This window comes from Pelophylax lessonae, assembly GCF_965119305.1.
Source record: "Pelophylax lessonae genome assembly, chromosome: 3".
NCBI classification, from domain to species: Eukaryota; Metazoa; Chordata; class Amphibia; order Anura; family Ranidae; genus Pelophylax; species Pelophylax lessonae.
The window spans coordinates 26,830,807-26,848,181 of NC_138770.1; the positions used below are offsets into that span (position 1 = coordinate 26,830,807).

The 17,375-nt window shown below is 45.2% G+C and overlaps 2 protein-coding genes across 2 annotated transcripts in view; both read right to left on the reverse strand.

The window, feature by feature from the left end:
* Positions 1 to 17,375, reverse strand: part of LOC309550260 (uncharacterized protein) — a gene marked incomplete at both ends in the record, with an annotated part of 1,652,360 nt that overhangs the window by 775,489 nt on the left and 859,496 nt on the right. The window lies entirely within an intron of this gene.
* Positions 1 to 17,375, reverse strand: part of LOC309549831 (uncharacterized protein) — a gene marked incomplete at its 5' end in the record, with an annotated part of 163,935 nt that overhangs the window by 77,531 nt on the left and 69,029 nt on the right. Inside the window, 2 exon segments of the mRNA XM_082250332.1 lie at positions 9,282 to 9,300; positions 16,008 to 16,197. Coding sequence (XP_082106458.1) covers positions 9,282 to 9,300; positions 16,008 to 16,197 — 209 coding nt within the window.

Here is a 17,375-nt window from a genome sequence, read left to right on the forward strand (position 1 = left end):
TACATACATGGGTGTGTATATATACCCCCTATACACATGTTCAGATGTCATGCCTGACTCCAAACATGTTCTCAAAAAATCCCTATAAACTGTGCAGGCAAAAAGCAAGCTGACCGGTGAGAAGCCATACCAGTGCTCTGAATGTGACATAAGAGAAACAATGTTTTCTCTATTGCGGTCACCCTGCCATAGCAGTCAGAGTCAGTTCACCCTACACTACACTACGGTCACCCTGGCACTTAACACTTTCCCTACAGAAACTAATATTTGCATCTAACTAAAGTGTAAAGGAGCACTCTAACTACACTAGATATCCCTTTCCTGACACTAATAAATGCTAAATGACACTTTTGAAGCAAATTTAACAGAACTGCTTCCATTCTCTTCCATGTCCTTGTATTACAATGCTAGGAATTTGCCGGGGCTATCTTATATACTGGGGGGGCGTATTCACTAATGATTGGTCTAGGGAACCCCTAGTCACTCCAATCACATTTCTAGCATTCTCCTGCCACCTCAATTGGCTTTTACTAATGGTTCTGGTCCAATCACGGACTTTTAAAGCCCACTTCCTGACCCATTGCATTTTGGTCGGTTCTGGTTGCCGAATTCCGAACTTTTTCAGGAAAAAGTTCTAAATTCGACCAAACCTCGAACAGCCAATGTTCGGGTCGAACCGATGGTCGACCCGAACCGTTCGATCATCCCTAATGGAGAGGATATGGATGCCGTACTGGAGGAAGGTGCAGAGGATTTCTCTCCCCCACATTGTCATTATAATGAAGAAGGACCTTCACACAACATGCTTGCTAACGTTGAAAAGCTAATTTCCTCTGTCTGCAAACTCCTTGACATTACACCAATGAGAAGAAGATTGGGATTCTGGCACTCCAAATGGTTTATGTCTCTACAAATAAGCGGATGCTTAGGGGGGGGGGGTGCGGACATTATTCTCCTGTATTAAACCACTTCCCGCCCAACAACCTCATATGACGTCATGGACTTTGAGTGAAGATATCTGGATGATGGGTGGAGCTACAGGCATCATTCACATATCTTCTTATTCTGCCGGTGATTCCCTGCACCATAAAACCAATCATATGGGCTGTTCAGCCGCTTGATTGTTTTTACAGGCGCTGCCCTCCAGAAAGTAAAAAATATTGTTTTCCTTTTTAAAATTGTCGGTCATTTTTTGATTATAGCGCAAAAAATAAAAAAACACAGAGGTGTTCAAATAACCCCCAAAAGAAAGCTCTATTTGTAGGAAAAAAAGGACATCGATTTTATTTGGGTACAGCTTTGCACGACCGCAAAATTTTCAATTAAAATAATGCAAAAAATGGCCTGGTCATGAAGGGGGGTAAATTTTCCGGGGCTGAAGTTGTTAACTGCCAATTGCGCGGTCGTGCAGCGCTGTACCCAAATAATATCAATGTCCTTTTTTTCCCCACAAATAGAGATTTCTTTTGGGGGTATTTAATCACCTCTGCGGTTTTTCATTTTTGCGCTATAAACAAAAAATTTCTGACAAAACAATATTTTTTGCTTTCTGCTATAAAACATCCAATAAAAATGTAAAAAAAAATAATTTCTTCATCAATTTATGCCAATATGTATTCTGCTACATGTTTTTGTTTAAAATAAATCTCAATAAGCATATTTTAATTGGTTTGCACAAAAAAATTCTTGTCTATAAATTATGGGATATATTTATGGAATTTTTATTTTTTTTACTAGTAATAGCGGCGATCGGTGACTTACAGCGGGACTTTATTGCGGCGGACAAAATCAGACACTAACTGACACTTTGTGGGAACCAGTGACACCAATACAGTGATCTGTGCTAAAAATATGCACTGTCACTGTACTAATGACACTGGCTGGGAAGGGGCGATCAAAGGGTTAAATGTGTGCCTAGCCAGTGTTTTTGTATTGGGGGAGGTGCTTTTACTAGGGGAAGGCATGGATCAGTGCCTCTGCTTTTCAGGAACACAGGATCCATGCTTTCCCTACTGACAGAACAGCAATCTGCCTTGTTTACAAAATGAATTGCCATTCTGCCTGTGTACCGAACGATCAGCGGGTGCCAGCGGACATCGCGTCTGCGGGACCTGCTGTGTAGAATCACAGTGGTAGTGAGCCACCGGCACGCTACCTGGAAGTGCAGGATCACATTTGTATACATGGTTCTGAGCAGCACGGCTGCCCTGTAGCAATAAAACTGCTATCGGGAGGTCGGAAAGTGGTAAAGACTTTTTTCACACCCCCAAATTTTGAGTCCCCCAAATATACATTCCAGACTCTGAATCTAGTAGGTGTTTAAAGCAAAGAAACAAAACAGAAAAAAAAAAACTGTGTGAGATCAGCCAGGAAGTAAATACAAAACTGTTAACCCCTGGCCAGGAAGGGGGGGGGGGGTTGAACGTTTGATGGTAATAGGCAGTAATATATTTCCCCCCCTTGGTGAGAGTGGAGATGACCCATCTATAAGGATATACAGTACATACACACACAGCACAAGGCCGTGTTCACACTAGGAGACGTTTCTCGGGGCTGCAGTTCCTCTGAGCTCCACAAGGTGTTGATCTCACTTCTACCCAGACAGGAAGTCTCTATGGAAAACAGGAAGTGATGTCAGGTACAGACAGGAAGTGATGCCAGATACAGACACAAGTTCCATGTGGCACAAAGGAAAGAGGAGACATCGCTGGAAGTGGCAGTAGAGGAGGTAATAAGAACTTATTTTCTATTTATGTCCAGTAACCCCCCCCCCCCCGTCATGTCCGTCCTCTTCCTTCATAGTCACTGTGACCTCTTTTGTCTCCAGCAGATGATGATACACAAATATATAGTGTGGAAAGCAAGATCAACCCCTTTAGGGTCGAAAAATTCTCTTCATTATGGAGATTTGTCACCTTTCCCACCAATCATCTTCTCACCTTAGCAGTCTCTTGTAACAAGGGATGAGATTCGGGTTCTCCTGAAATTTGCCCTTTCACACCCTTCCTCTGAAGATACAAATATCTCCATGCTTCACTACATTAACCATGTGTCTACCCCTCCTGTAGGCCCAGTATCGGCATGGTGGATGGAGTGGAGGGTGATCAGTTCTCAGATCTCTTCTCTGGTGAATGAATGCTGAAGAGATGAGCATTTCATCACTTCCAGGTTTAGTGCCATTGTTCCCGGTCACTGTGGTCAGGAATGAAGCTGGTTGATCCCGATCTGTACTTCATCAGCTTCACTGGGGTCCATAGGTGACTTTGGAGGTCTAATAGACCCCTAATGTCTCCTTAAAGAGGACCTGTCATTTATATTATGCTGTCACAAAGGGGGGTATTGGCCGCACACTAGAGTGAGAGCAATGATTCTGGGGCCGTTATTACCGGGTTTCTCTAAACAAATGACCTGTAGGAGCTTTTACAGCGTTGTCTTTGCACCATGTTGGGTAGTGAATTTAGTTACCATTTCATGGGGACACACAGTTTTAAGGGCTGACCTAATTGTGTGTGGGGGGGGCGCTTTTTTTTTACAAGTTTAAAATACAGATTTTATCGTGTGTGAAAATGTTATTTTGTTTAAAGCCCCTCTCTGGGGAAACAAAAAATGACCAAAACCCAAATGAGCATTTAACCTTTGTATAATGGGGGCAGCCCCACTTCAAGGGTTACATGGTCATTTTGGTGTAGGGAACCAGTAAAAGCACTTTTACTTATCTGATCCCTCAATACCGGCACTCTATCCTCTACTCCCCTACACTCTGGCAGTGGACTGTCCCTCCTCCTGTCCAATCACGGGCTTTGGGCTCTGCTTTGGTCTTGATGGTCTCAGAGAACCTGTGACCACTCTTTATAAAAAGATCCCCCTAATTAACCCAATCTACATGTTCCAATTCCCACCGGGGGCAACCCACCTATAACCCCTTATATCCCCATCCTAATATTGTCCAACCAATGCAATCCAGATAATTCTTCATTATCCATCTACAGAGAAACCCGCATAGATCACATGACCACGCCAATGAGGATGGAGGAGGATCAGAGTCACATGACTGAGAGGTTATTAAGCCACACCCTGGAGATCATCTACCTGCTGATCGGAGAGGTGAGGAGGATTCTGTGAGGTCACATGACATTACTCTTATCTCTATTAATAAAACACAGACCTGACCGGAGAGGTGAGGAGGATTCTGGGAGGTCACATGACATCACTCTATCTCTAATAATAAAACACAGACCTGACCAGAGAGGTGAGGAGGATTCTGGGAGGTCACATGACATCACTCTTATCTAGTCTGGTCAATAGACCATGTTCTTATTATAGACATGTAGATGATGTCAGATGATTGATATCGGTTTATCTTTCTCCTGATCTGTAGGATTGTGTTGTAGTGAAGGAGTCTAGTGGAAAGTCAATCTCAGGGGGATGGAGCAGGACCCAGAGCCCCACCATGGTGCCTCCAACTCGTTCTCTGATGCCTGAGAGGAACAAAGAGCAGCAGATTCTGGAACTGACCACCATGATGGTCCATCTGCTGACAGGAGAGGTGAGCGGTGCTGGGAATTCTGGGACATTATCCAGTAATAGACAAGGGTTGTGTCTGGATGGTGACTGTATCATTGTGTGTGTCAGGTTCCTATAAGGTGTCAGGATGTCACTGTCTATTTCTCCATGGAGGAGTGGGAGTATTTAGAAGGACACAAGGATCTCTACAAGGACGTCATGATGGAGAATCAGCCGCCCATCACATCACCGGGTAAGAGGAGACTTTATTGTAAAGGAGAGAGCAGTACGGAGGATCCACCTAGATCCCCCATCATCTGATAAACACATAGAAACAATGTATTCAGTCAGTGTGTGTGTTTCCTACAGATGGATCCAGTAATGGGAACCCACCAGAGAGATGTCCCCGTCCTCTGTATTCCCGGGATTCCACACAGGAAGGTCACACCATCCCCCGCCATCATCAGGTAGAGGAGGAACAATCACTGATAGTATCATTAGGATCTTTACATTATCTGCATTGTTACCATTGATGTCATTTTTATTATATATTCAGAGTGGAAATCTGAGAGATTCTAAAGTTGAGGTTAAAGAAGAGATAAAAGAGGAGGATGATGAGGATGGGGTGATGGAGGAATCAGAGTTTCTAAAGGAACACAAAGATCTGTACCAGGACACCACGGAGGAGTCACCAGAGAGATGTCCCCGTCCTCTGTATTCCTGGGATTCCACACAGGAAGGTCACACCATCCCTCAATGTTACAAGGTTGGTGAATTGGAGCATCTAGAACATGGACTTCTGGAGAGGATGTTTTTGTTTTTTTTTTAATAATATCACACTATTAAAGCTTATAACTTTCCGATGATATTCACTCTCATTTTCTTGGTTTAGAGTGGAGATCCAATCGATATAGAATTTGAGGTTAAAGCAGAAGAAGAGAGGTATGTGAGGGATGATCAGCAGTCTATGGAGGAGGATGGAATAACGGGGACATTTATAGAGGAGGACACTCCTACAGAGATCAGCACAGGTGGGTCATTAGCACTAAATACATACATGACATAAATACATGTAATCCACCACTGATTACTGAATACCAATATTATAAGTCCTGACCCATGCGCTATATACTCTATGTTGTACATGACATACTCCTGACTTCTGCTCTCTCCCCTCTACCCACTGCTATATATACACATAATATGGATTCTCTTTGTTATGCCCTTTTCCTACCAGCTGGACATTTTATATCTGATGAAAAAATCAAATGAAAATAAATTTCTTCCCCCAAATCTGTAGACAATAAGTGGGAAATAATAATCCAATCTGTGCGATATCACCGCACCGTGTAACAATCAGACTTAAAAGGATAAGAAATGTGAGTCATGTGACACGTGTCATCAGTCAGGGCCAATATAAATGATAAAGTGCGAGTGCAGAAATTGCAGATGAGAAAGGTGCTGGTGGTCACTTCCACTCACCTTACCATCTGACTCCTGTGTTACCAGCGAGTCCCACAGATCCCTTCCCCCTCTAGGGATATCACTCACTCCTCTCCTCCTTCCTCTTCCTCTATGGTATATATGGGGAGCGGGTAGAAAATGACACCCCCTCTAGTGCTCTCCGTCTATCTGCTTTATTCAACATTAAAATCCAAGATGATAGAATTACAAAGCCGGGACTTGAGCAGTGCGGACTAAACAAGCTTCACAATGTGATCCTTCACTCAGATACCCCTTCCCTGGGATGGCCGAGATGGGACGTCCCTGCGCAGGCTCCGCCCATATTTTCTACCCCCCCCCCCCCCCATATATACCGTGGAGGAAGGAGGAGAGGAGGGAAATTATTTCCCACTTATTGTCTACAGATCTGGGGGAAGAAATTTATTTTGATTTTTTTATTTGTTTTTGTGTTTAGTGAAAGAAACTTTCTGAATGTAAGCTGCCATTGGGTGAATGTTTCTGTGAATATTTATACACCATTCTTTACACTACATGATTGTACCAATTTATTATTTATTTTATATCACATTTTATATCTGATGATCTGATTGGAGGACAGACTTTTACATGTTGATAATAATGTGATAACATCCTCCAACTTTGGAACCATAAACAGAAAGTGATAATGAGGGAGGAGTCAGTAACCCAATGATGGTGGTCTTCAGGATCAGTCCGGTCTTCATCTTGGTTGTTCTCCCCCCATCCTCACTCTCTGACCTCTGGTGGGGCTCAGCCCCGCTGTTATTCATGACTAAATCATGGACTAAATAAGAAAGTGCAGGACTTCTTGTGTTGGGAAGATGGCAATGAGTGATAGAGGGGGTGGGGACACTCATCCTATAATCCCCTCATCACTGTCACTCCTATAAAAGACAGTTCTCGTTGTTTCCTCACTCTCTGACTAAGGTCCATGAATAAAGAAATGAACTGGTAGGAGATCAGAGGACCCATTTTCTAGTTACCTTGAGGAGGAATTGTAAGATCCTCAGAGACAAAGCTGCCTGATGTGGGCGGAGTCCTGGTTTAGGGGAACCAATCTGCTGATGTCTAGTAATAATCTTTGTATTTCTATTTTAGTAGATGGACGGGAGATGAGGAAAACCTCAGAGGATTGTCTCACTTTGTCTCCAGACTGTAAAGTAGAAGATGAGGACATCACACAGTATAGTCCAGGAGAAAACCCGGCTACCTCAAATGTCCATCCGGCACCACACAGTGTAGATGGACCATCGTATTCCTCTTATCCTGAGGAACCTCAGACTGTGAGGGACGGTGCCGGACCATCGTATTCCTCTTATCATGAGGAACCAAAGACTGTGAGGGATGGTGCCGTCCTTCCAACAGATAAGAGGTTCTCCTGTTCTGAGTGCGGGAAGAGTTTCCGTTTGAAAGGCAATCTTAATATGCATAAAAGATCTCACACTGGTGAGAAGCCGTATTCCTGTCCTGAGTGCGGAAAATGTTTTTCACAGAAATCCGCTCTTTCCACACATCAGAGATTGCACACAGGTGAGAAGCCGTTTTCCTGTCCTGAGTGCGGGAAATGTTTTTCAAGCAAGTCCCAATTTTACAGACATCAGAGATTTCACACAGGTGAGAAGCCGTATTCCTGTCCTGAGTGCGGGAAATGTTTTGCAGAGATCTCCTCTCTTTCTACACATCAGAGATCGCACACTGGTGAGAAGCCGTATTCCTGTCCTGAGTGCGGGAAATGTTTTGCACAGAAGACCTATGTTTCCACACATCAGAGATCGCACACTGGTGAGAAGCCATATTCCTGTCCTGAGTGCGGGAAATGTTTTGCACAGAAGTCCTATCTTTCCACACATCAGAGATCGCACACTGGTGAGAAGCCGTATTCCTGTCCTGAGTGCGGGAAATGTTTTGCACAGAAGTCCTATCTATTCACACATCAGAGATCGCACACTGGTGAGAAGCCGTATTCTTGTCCTGAGTGCGGAAAATGTTTTGCACAGAAGTCCTATCTTTCCACACATCAGAGATTGCACACTGGTGAGAAGCCATATTCCTGTCCTGAGTGCAGGAAATGTTTTGCAGAGATGTCCGCTCTTTCTACACATCAGAGATTGCACACTGGTGAGAATCCGTATTCCTGTCCTGAGTGCGGGAAATGTTTTTCATGCAAGTCTGCTCTTTCCACGCATCAGAGATCGCACACTGGTGAGAAGCCGTATTCCTGTCCTGAGTGTGGGAAATGTTTTTCAGTCAAGTCCTATCTTTCCACACATCAGAGATTGCACACCGGTGAGAAGCCGTATTCCTGTCCTGAGTGCGGGAAATGTTTTACACAGAAGGGCAATCTTTCCACACATCAGAAATCTCACAAGGGATAAAAGCCGTATTCCTGTCCTGAGTGAGGAAAATGTTCCTCACTGAAGTTCTGTCTTCCTGTACATCAGGGGTCCCACACAACCCTGGAGGTGTATTAGTGCCTTGAGTGTGGGAAATGTCTTCTATATGAATGTTGGTGGACATGTGGGGAAGAAGCACACCCTGATATACACCTCAGATATACTCCATGGCTGTTCTTCATCATGTAAGAAACACTTCATAAGGAGATCAGAGATCACCAGAGACATGGATGAAGTGTTGTCCTGTGTTGGCCATTGATAGCAGGAGAAAAATAAAAATGTTAAAAAAAAAATGAGTCCTTACCTTTCATTGGCTACATTTTGTGCGGGAAGATTTCACAAACACTTACAGATCTGGTTGTTATAAATGTGTTGATGAAATGTGACCCGCATTCCCCCAGTCATGGTGAATTGGGATTTCCTATAATGGTCAGTTCCATCTAGTGGCCATAATGTGCTTTCCTGACAGAGGTCCATGGCAGCATACGTTTGGGTAGCCCCGTCCTAGTTCCTCCCCCATAAGACCCCACCCCATAAATGTTCAGGATAAGCCAATGGCTGCGTTCCTTTTTTGTCCTCCTCACTTATAGGACCATTTTTGTATGAAGTGATGGAGACAAGGGCCTCTTCCCCACAATTGTGGGGGTCTGCAGGCAGGGGACTTGTCGTAATCTGAAAGACCCTTTTACCAAGGGGGCCCCCAGATCCCACCCCCCCCCCCATGTATATAAGTATCTGGAACATATTACCTGTACCTATTCACCAAAAAAGTATCAAAAAGTAATAAAAACACACAATTCTTAAAAAATCCTTTATTAAAAAATAACTACTGCAGGTTCCTCCTCCATTTGACATTTCTTACATAGGTAAGGGGCGGTAAGTATATCTAAGAGATATACTTACCCTACAGGTAGGCTGAAACCTACATTATTAAAGATAAGAGTACACTAACTATGAGTCATAAACAAGATGGGCTTTGATCATATACCTAGGTGACCCCTATAGAGAGAGACACCCACATATTATGGGAGTATAAAATCCATCCGGTGTATACCAACCTGCTATCCTCATAAAGTGATTATCCTTCCTCCTTTCTGTATAAATAGATATAGAATAGAGAATGTAATTACTCCTCACACTACTACACATATATATTTTATCTTGTACCTAGGATCATCAGGACCGATACCTATATATACAACATTTTGGTCCAATTTTCCCCCCTGTGTCCGCCCCAGGTTGGGTTAATTTGTTGGAGGTTGGAAGGAAGGCCGTGTGCTATTAAGCCATGTTTGTATTTATTATGATGTAAATAAATACAGATTATGTTCTATGCGTATGAAACACTAATATTGAGTCTGTTAATTTTAAGAGAAAACATTCTGTACATCTTCATGGTCCTGATGGTTGTGTGAAGCGCGTAGACCAGTGAAGAGAGGAAATATATATACCTACACGAACCTTATGATATATAGCAAATTATCCTTATATATGTATGATGTACATGAGTGAAATTTGTAGGAGACATTGATCTCCTGTGTACGAGCTGAGCTCAGTTCGGGGCCAGTTTTGTCATTTTATTGAGATCTGGTTTTATATAAATCAATAAATGTTATTTTAGGATAAATCCATGTAGTTGTTATCTGTCTCATGCTGTGCCCTTAAAGTCCACACATATGACAGTGGTTCCTTGTGATCATCTGTAGTTTCGCATTTTTTTTGGATAAGAGAAGGGATTTAGTAGGATACTCCAAATAACTATTCACAGGTGAGGACAACTCTCTCAATAGAACTGTAATGCAGATCATCTGCAGGACCATATAGCACCTATATGGGATGAACAAGTCCCTTTGTAGGTGAAGGAACTCAGTGAACCTTGCCTCTTCAAGACACTAGCCAGTGTCTCCTTTAGCTTGCACACAGTAACTGACTTCAACACCCAGAGGAGCATCTAACAGCACAAGTCCCAAGGAACCCCTGCGGGGGGGGGGGGGAGCGGGCACTATACTCGCAAGGCTCTTGGAGCACACACACACCAGTCTTCCTCAGTAGTACCAGACAGGATCCGCAGGCATCCTCCCTCAGTCAGCCCTCGTAAGGACCAATGGGTTACAAATTCAATGTTTTAGGCCCTCAGGTCGCCCACCCAAGGCCGCATGGCAGCCTCTGCAAGGGAGAGGCAGCAGCCCCCTCCCCACCTATACCTCTCTCCCTAGAGGTAGACTGGACTGGACTACGAGCCCATGTGTTCTTCAGATATAAATACAGGTACCCAGCATGCCTTGGAGCACATCCCCTTCTAATTGGCCAGGGCTGTACAGACATCCATGCTCTCATCTGCCAGGCTTCCATCCACTGTCCAATATACTCCATGGCTATTGGATCAGTATGAATCGTCAAGACAGCATGAGCTGTGTCCCTGTTAGGTAGAGAAACCAAAAACTATATCCCCTCATTCTAGCACCTACCTAGGAGGGCACTACATCTGTATGGCAGGGTCTGTTTGATTATTCACCTGCTGGGATGGTGCTCTGATGTGAGAAGCTGGAGTGTTAGTATTCCTTTAGCAGTAATTAACCCCTTACGGGTTTTTCTCACCCAGCAAACAGAAACAACTGTTACACTGTCTTTTTTGACAGCTTAGGAGACTTTAGCAGCCGTAGTTTGAATTGCGATTTAAAAAAAAAAAAAATTACTACATAGCTAGAGTAGCAATTATATATGTTATAATATCCTTATTTTTTTTCAAACAATATGGAGTTTTCCTTTGCACCGTGTCTGTTTATCATGGATTTATTTCCTACTGTGACAGGTCCTTGTGCTGCTGCAGCCTAATCCCTCTATGCTGTGGCTGCTCTATGCAGGTCATAGCTGGAGGGGGGCAGCGTCTTCCTTACTGATACTGTTCCTGGATTGTCAGCCCTTCTGCAGGCCTCATAAAGCTGGTGTATGGGAAGCTGACTAATGGACACTATCTATTAAACCTCTCCAGATCTGCATGTATTAGGCACACCGTAGACTGGGCCTTTGGTGCTTGACAGGCAAAACCCTGTATAAATTTCCTGCTTTGTTCAGGCATCCAGGGAGGAAGATGACCTCTACCAACAGGTTGCCACAGGTAGTCAAGACACTCTAAATGAGTCTGTTACAACTCTCCCTGTGCAAGGAGTCTCAACTCTGACCATGGCAAGCTTTTCCCTTGCAGAACCAGTCACCTGACCAATTTAACCCTCTTCAAACAATTCCTAATAGGAATATGAGGATGGTCTATAAGCAGGTTTTTGTACCGCCCTTCCTGCAGAGATAACTGCAATGCAAGTATTTTTAGCACTTCCAAAGGAGTGCATTGCCTTTTTCCCTATGATGTTTAAGCTAGAAGCTCATGCTAGAAGATTGGTGCAAATTGAACAGAAGGACAGAGCAGCAGAATGTCTTCGTGGTCATCACCTTGCAGCACTGGGTTGTTCAGTTCAAACCCCAACCAGAACACTTCTACCTGTACTGCAGGATGTCAGATTAGGCACTTGTGAAGAGGAAGAGGTTTTCCAGCATACTGAGTCACCTATTTGGTTGACGTGGCCTTCATGAGCTTAGCCATATACTTTGTACATGGAGTTGCCATTGGGGGATGCTGTGTTCTTCAGTGGTATACTCATTAATGATGATTAGGTGGGTCCTGGGGGGTTTAGGGTCTTCTGGTGGTAACTTTATGTATTGGACTTTTCCCGAAGGAGTATATCTGTCTGCAGTTGTAGCCTGTGAACCTGCCTTAACCCTTGCCTCTCTTCCAATGCATTGAAAGTTGGGGTGAAGAATATTTATTCTATCCTAAAAGAATAATTCTACAAGTTGGACAATCTTGTCTGCTTCATTTGATAGCAATGAGCTGCATTTAGTCCGGCCTCCTGCTTTAGAGTAAATGTCTGCTGAATGAAAGAAAACTGCAGTTCTAGAGTCAGTGTTTTTTTTTTTTTTTTTTATTAAAAGTTTTATTAGTTTTTCATAGAATAACAAACAAGCATTACAGGTTCAGCAAACAATTAACAGGTGCATGGCCATACAATGATAAAGATTTTGTGTTCAAGAGAGCAAATATAAACCAAAACGGGAACACTCGGGCATCCCTTGCCTGAAACTTGCATCATCAAACGTAATTAAGTGAGAGCCTGACCATGCCTGGTTCTGCCCCCTGAAGAGACACACTTTAACACACCACGATAAAAAACAACAGGTGTACAGTAGGCAGGTGGAAAGATACCCCCCCCCCCCCCCACATGGAGGACAAAAGTAAAATGAAAAAGCAGTAAAGCTAAAAGCAGAGCGGGTGAAAAAAGGGGAAAAGTAGAGGAAAAGGGAAGAGGGGCCAGGGCGAGGCTGCCGGGACAGAACCTCAAAGAATTGCCAAAAGGCACAATATAATCAGCCGGGTTCTTACAGATAGGCGTCAGTGCCAGAAAAATATACCCATGGTCTCCACAGAGTCCTAGTGGTTTCTTCAGTATTTTTAATGGTGGTGGTCAGATGCTCCATTTGTTGGATTTTATTAATTTTAGAAATCCACAGGGAACGCATGGGAGGTTGAGTCTGCCGCCACATAGCAGGAATACAAGCTTTTGCAGCATTGAGAAGCTGAATAGTCAAAGATTTTTTATACTTCTGCACCGAGCACCTCATCAAATGCAATAAACAAAGCGCAGGGTCATCTCTCACCTCGACCGAAGTCAGCTGCCTGACGGCCGACGCGACTTCGTCCCAAAAGCCCCTAAGTAGGGGACAAGCCCAAAAGATGTGTATCATCGTTCCCCCCTCGGCGCCGCATCTCCAGCAACAATCCGGGGTCCTGGCATCCATCTTGTCAGGATCTTATATCCCACTTCCTGGTATTTATTCGCCATGGAGGCCTTGTGATTCAGTCTCAATATCTTATCAGCCTGTGTAGGGGAAAACGAGATACCCAAGTCATGCTCCCATTGACGGAAGAAGGGCAAATGAAGACCCTCCGTCGCGTCAGAGAGAAGAGTGTACATAAAAGACAGGGAGTGTCTAGAAGGGTCACCCCTCTTGCACACGGTTTTGAACAGCATCAATGGCCGAGGGGCGAACCCCGGCCGGTGGAGAGAAAGGAGGAAGTGGCGAATCTGATTCACACTGAGGGGGTCGAGGGTATCCAGAGACCAGCGAGAGATCTCAATGGGAGATGGGACGTCGCCTCCAGGTCAGACATCCCTGAAGCGCATCCTACCAGACCGAGCTAAACTCCGCACACCGGCACTCGTACGGCCCGGGGGGAACTTGGGGTTGTCCAAGATAGGCAATAAGGGGGAGGGCGAGGGGGCCACCCTTGGGTATGGCCCTACCATTCTGGGCTCACGAAGAGTAGTACCAATAACCGGGTGACCGGCAAATGGGTCAATAATGGCCAGGGGGACCATGGGCCTAGAGGCAGCACCTAACCCATCACCTCACGTTCGAGACTCACCCATTGCTTGGCCTCCGCGTGACAGTGTCAATCAAGGATCTGCACCAGATGGGATGCCCTAAATTACCGTAGGGGGTCCGGCAACCCCACCCCCTTGATCTTAGGAAGAGAGAGTGTCGAAAGCTTTATTCCGGGAGACCTAGAGGCCCACACAAAAGATCCAAATGCTTCCCTGACCTGCTTGAAGAAAGAGAGAGGAATTCCGATCGGAAGAGCCTGGATTACATAAAGTAAACGAGGCAGGACATTCATCTTGAGCGCATTACATCGACCAAACTAGGAGAGTGTCAATGACTGCCAAGCACGAAGGTCTGCCTTAATTACCCCTAGCAATGATGGGAAATTGAACCAGAAGAGGTCGAGGGAATCTGCTGTAACATGCACCCCTAGATATATAAGGGAGCTAGACACCCACTGTAGAGGAAAGGAAGTCCGTAACGTACCTACGGCCGCATCTGGGACTGAGATGTTGAGAGCCGCAGACTTTGCAAGGTTGATTTTGTAGTTAAAGAGGCGACCATAATGGTCCAGGGCCTGGAGTATGGCAGGCAATGACGAGGTCGGATTGGAAATGAAGAAGATTAGATCATCCGCATAGGTGGCAACTTTATGATGACTCCCGCCTCTCTGCAGCCCCGTTATGTCCTGATTAGCATGGATCGAACACAAAAAAGGCTCCAAGGTGAGGACAAAGATGAGGGCTGACAACGGACACCCCTGTCGAGTGCCGTTGGAAATAGGGAAAAAATCGGACCGCCAGTCGTTAACCCTCACCACGGAGGACGGAGAAGAATATAGGGCCAGAATCCAAGAAATCATCTGAGGTACAAGACCAATATGCGACAGGGTGGCCCGGATAAAGTCCCAGGCCACCCTGTCGAAAGCCTTCTCCGCATCTGTGGACAATAGCACCAGTGGCAGGCGGGAGGTCTGGGCGGCAGGGATTAAATCCATCACCCGTGTCGTATTTTCTCTAGCCTCCCGGGATGGCTAGAGACAATACGACCTGATCGTAGTGGACTAATTGGGGGATAAGGGGCAGGAGTCGATTGGCCAGCACCTTGGCAAAGAGTTTAAGATCGGTATTAAGGAGGGCAATAGGACGATAACTCTCGCAAGCCATTGGGTCCTTGCCATCCTTATAAATGAGAGTGATATATGCCCTCAGGTTGTCCAGGGGCATCGCAGTACCGTCGCGGAGCGCATTGAAAAAGAAGAGTACGGGTTGGCCAAGACGGGCAGCAAATGTCTTATAATAGGGCAGAGTAAGCCCGTCTGGGCCAGGAGCCTTATGAGGCTTCGCCTGAGCCAACACCGCCGCCAATTCCTCCTTCGTAATTTCACCCTCAAGGGCAAGGCTCTGTGCCTGCGTAAGGGAGGGCTTACCAGAAGACCGGATGTATTCCTCCACCCCACCTTGACCATCTGATTCAAGGGATGGTGAATTGGGAGAGGGAAGATTGTATAGGGCCCGGTAATACGAATAAAATTCCCCTGCAATAGTGGATGAAGAATGGACCTTCTGACCACCTGATGTTTAAATTTGTGAGATGAAGGTGCACTTTCTCGGACCCCAAAGGGCACGAGCCAGCATTGTCCACGGCCTGTCTGAGAATTCATAGAAATGTCATCTGGCCCAAGCCATGCCCCCCATCACTTTCTGGAAGAGTATGTTGTTCAATTCCTCCCTAGCTCAAGTCAGGGGGGCAGATGTTTGGACGCAAGGGAATGCTTGTGTTTCATACTCAGCTCCTTAATACAGGTGAGCAAGGCCTCAATCACCCCCTCCCTCTCCCGTCGCGATCCGGCTCTAAATAGAGCCCCCCGTATCACACATTTGTGAGCCCCCCAAACAATCGGGGGTGAAAGAGATATGTCTGAATTTTCGGTAAAATAGTTAGATAGAACCTCGTCCAGTTCATTCCGTATATCAGGGAGCTGCAGGAATGACTCATTAAGACACCAAGTGAGCAGCCTACCCGGTCTAGAGTCCCAGTTGATCAGGATGTGTATGGGAGCATGATCTGAAAAGGAGAAGGATCCAATTTAGGCGGAGGTGACCAAGGGGAGATCATTTTGGGGGAACAGGAAGAAGTCGATCCTTGTGTAAACATTATGCATCGCAGAATAATAAGTGTAGTCTCGCTCACCTGGGTCCATCACGCGCCAGGGGTCCACAAGGTCGAGGAGGGAAAGTTCCTTTTTCAGCTTGCTTGATAACGCATATGCCAGGTGAGAGGACCTACGGGAAGTATCAAGGGGTGGTTCAGGAGCAAAGTTAAAGTCCCCGCCCATGACAAGGAATCCCTCACGAAAGCCCAGCACAGCTGGAGTCAAACGCTGCAAAAAAGACAAGTGGTCAGTATTAGACAAAGTGACGCTCAATTGGCCCACCTTCCCCTTCACCAAAAGATATCTGACGCGGGGGTCAGCCTGCGCAGCTATGAAAGACCAGGGTATACATTTAGAAATGACTATACTCACCCCTTTCGATTTTGAAATTGGAGAAGGGGCATGATACACCCAGGGGAAATCCCGATTATAGAGCCTGGGAATAGAGTCTAAGCGAAAATAGGTCTCCTGGAGAAACGCAAAGTGAGAGCGGCTGCGGCGTAAATCGGATAGCAACCGGGCGCGTTTCTCCGGAGTGGACAGCCCCCTCACATTCAGTGAGGTCAATTTATAACCTAAGGGTCCCTGGTGCTCACGGGAAGGCATGACAGCCAAAGCAACCCCACCCTGGCCCAGGGGAAAGGGAAGGAAATGGAAGAGAAAGAGGAAGAAAACAAAAAGGGGACAAAAAAAAGAACGGGAGGGGGAAAAAAAAGAGGAGAAGGAGCAGGAGAGAAAAAGGAGGGGGAGGCACAGCAAGAAGAAAGAGAAAAGGGGAGGAAGATGGTAGGGAACAGAAGAGTGGCAAAAGATTACCAGGCCAGGACCCAGGAGCTGGGAAAGTAAGAGATAAAAGGACTCCGGAAGAGAAAGACAATGTGAAAGAGAAGACCATTGACAAACAAAGACAATATGTCGGCATAATATCTAAATTTGGTCAAAATAAACCTAGCGCAACCAGCGCTACCTAGTATGGGGAAATGGAGTTTGAGTCTGTGAGAGTGACAGGAGGCGTGTCCCACGGTCTCCAGCCACAAAACTAACATCCCACAGACTGGAACCTCGAGGTACTAAGCCGCCATGAACTAGTAGGCGAATATATGAAATAGCAACAAATGCCAGCAAAAGACAAGAAACATACTAAAGACAATAACTACATTAGCCACTACCGCCCACCCCCAATCCCCCTGCCCCACAGCAACCCTTCAAGAGAACCATGGGGACAAAAAAAAAACCCACACATCCAAGAAAAGGGGAGAGTGACATTATTAACCTCATGTGAATAAAAGTGAATAATTAATATTGTTTAAATAACATATGCTAAAAAAATGTTTTTAAGTGACATTGTGAACAACTATGCGATGCACAAAAAATAAAATAAAAATTTCAATCCATGAAAATCCTCC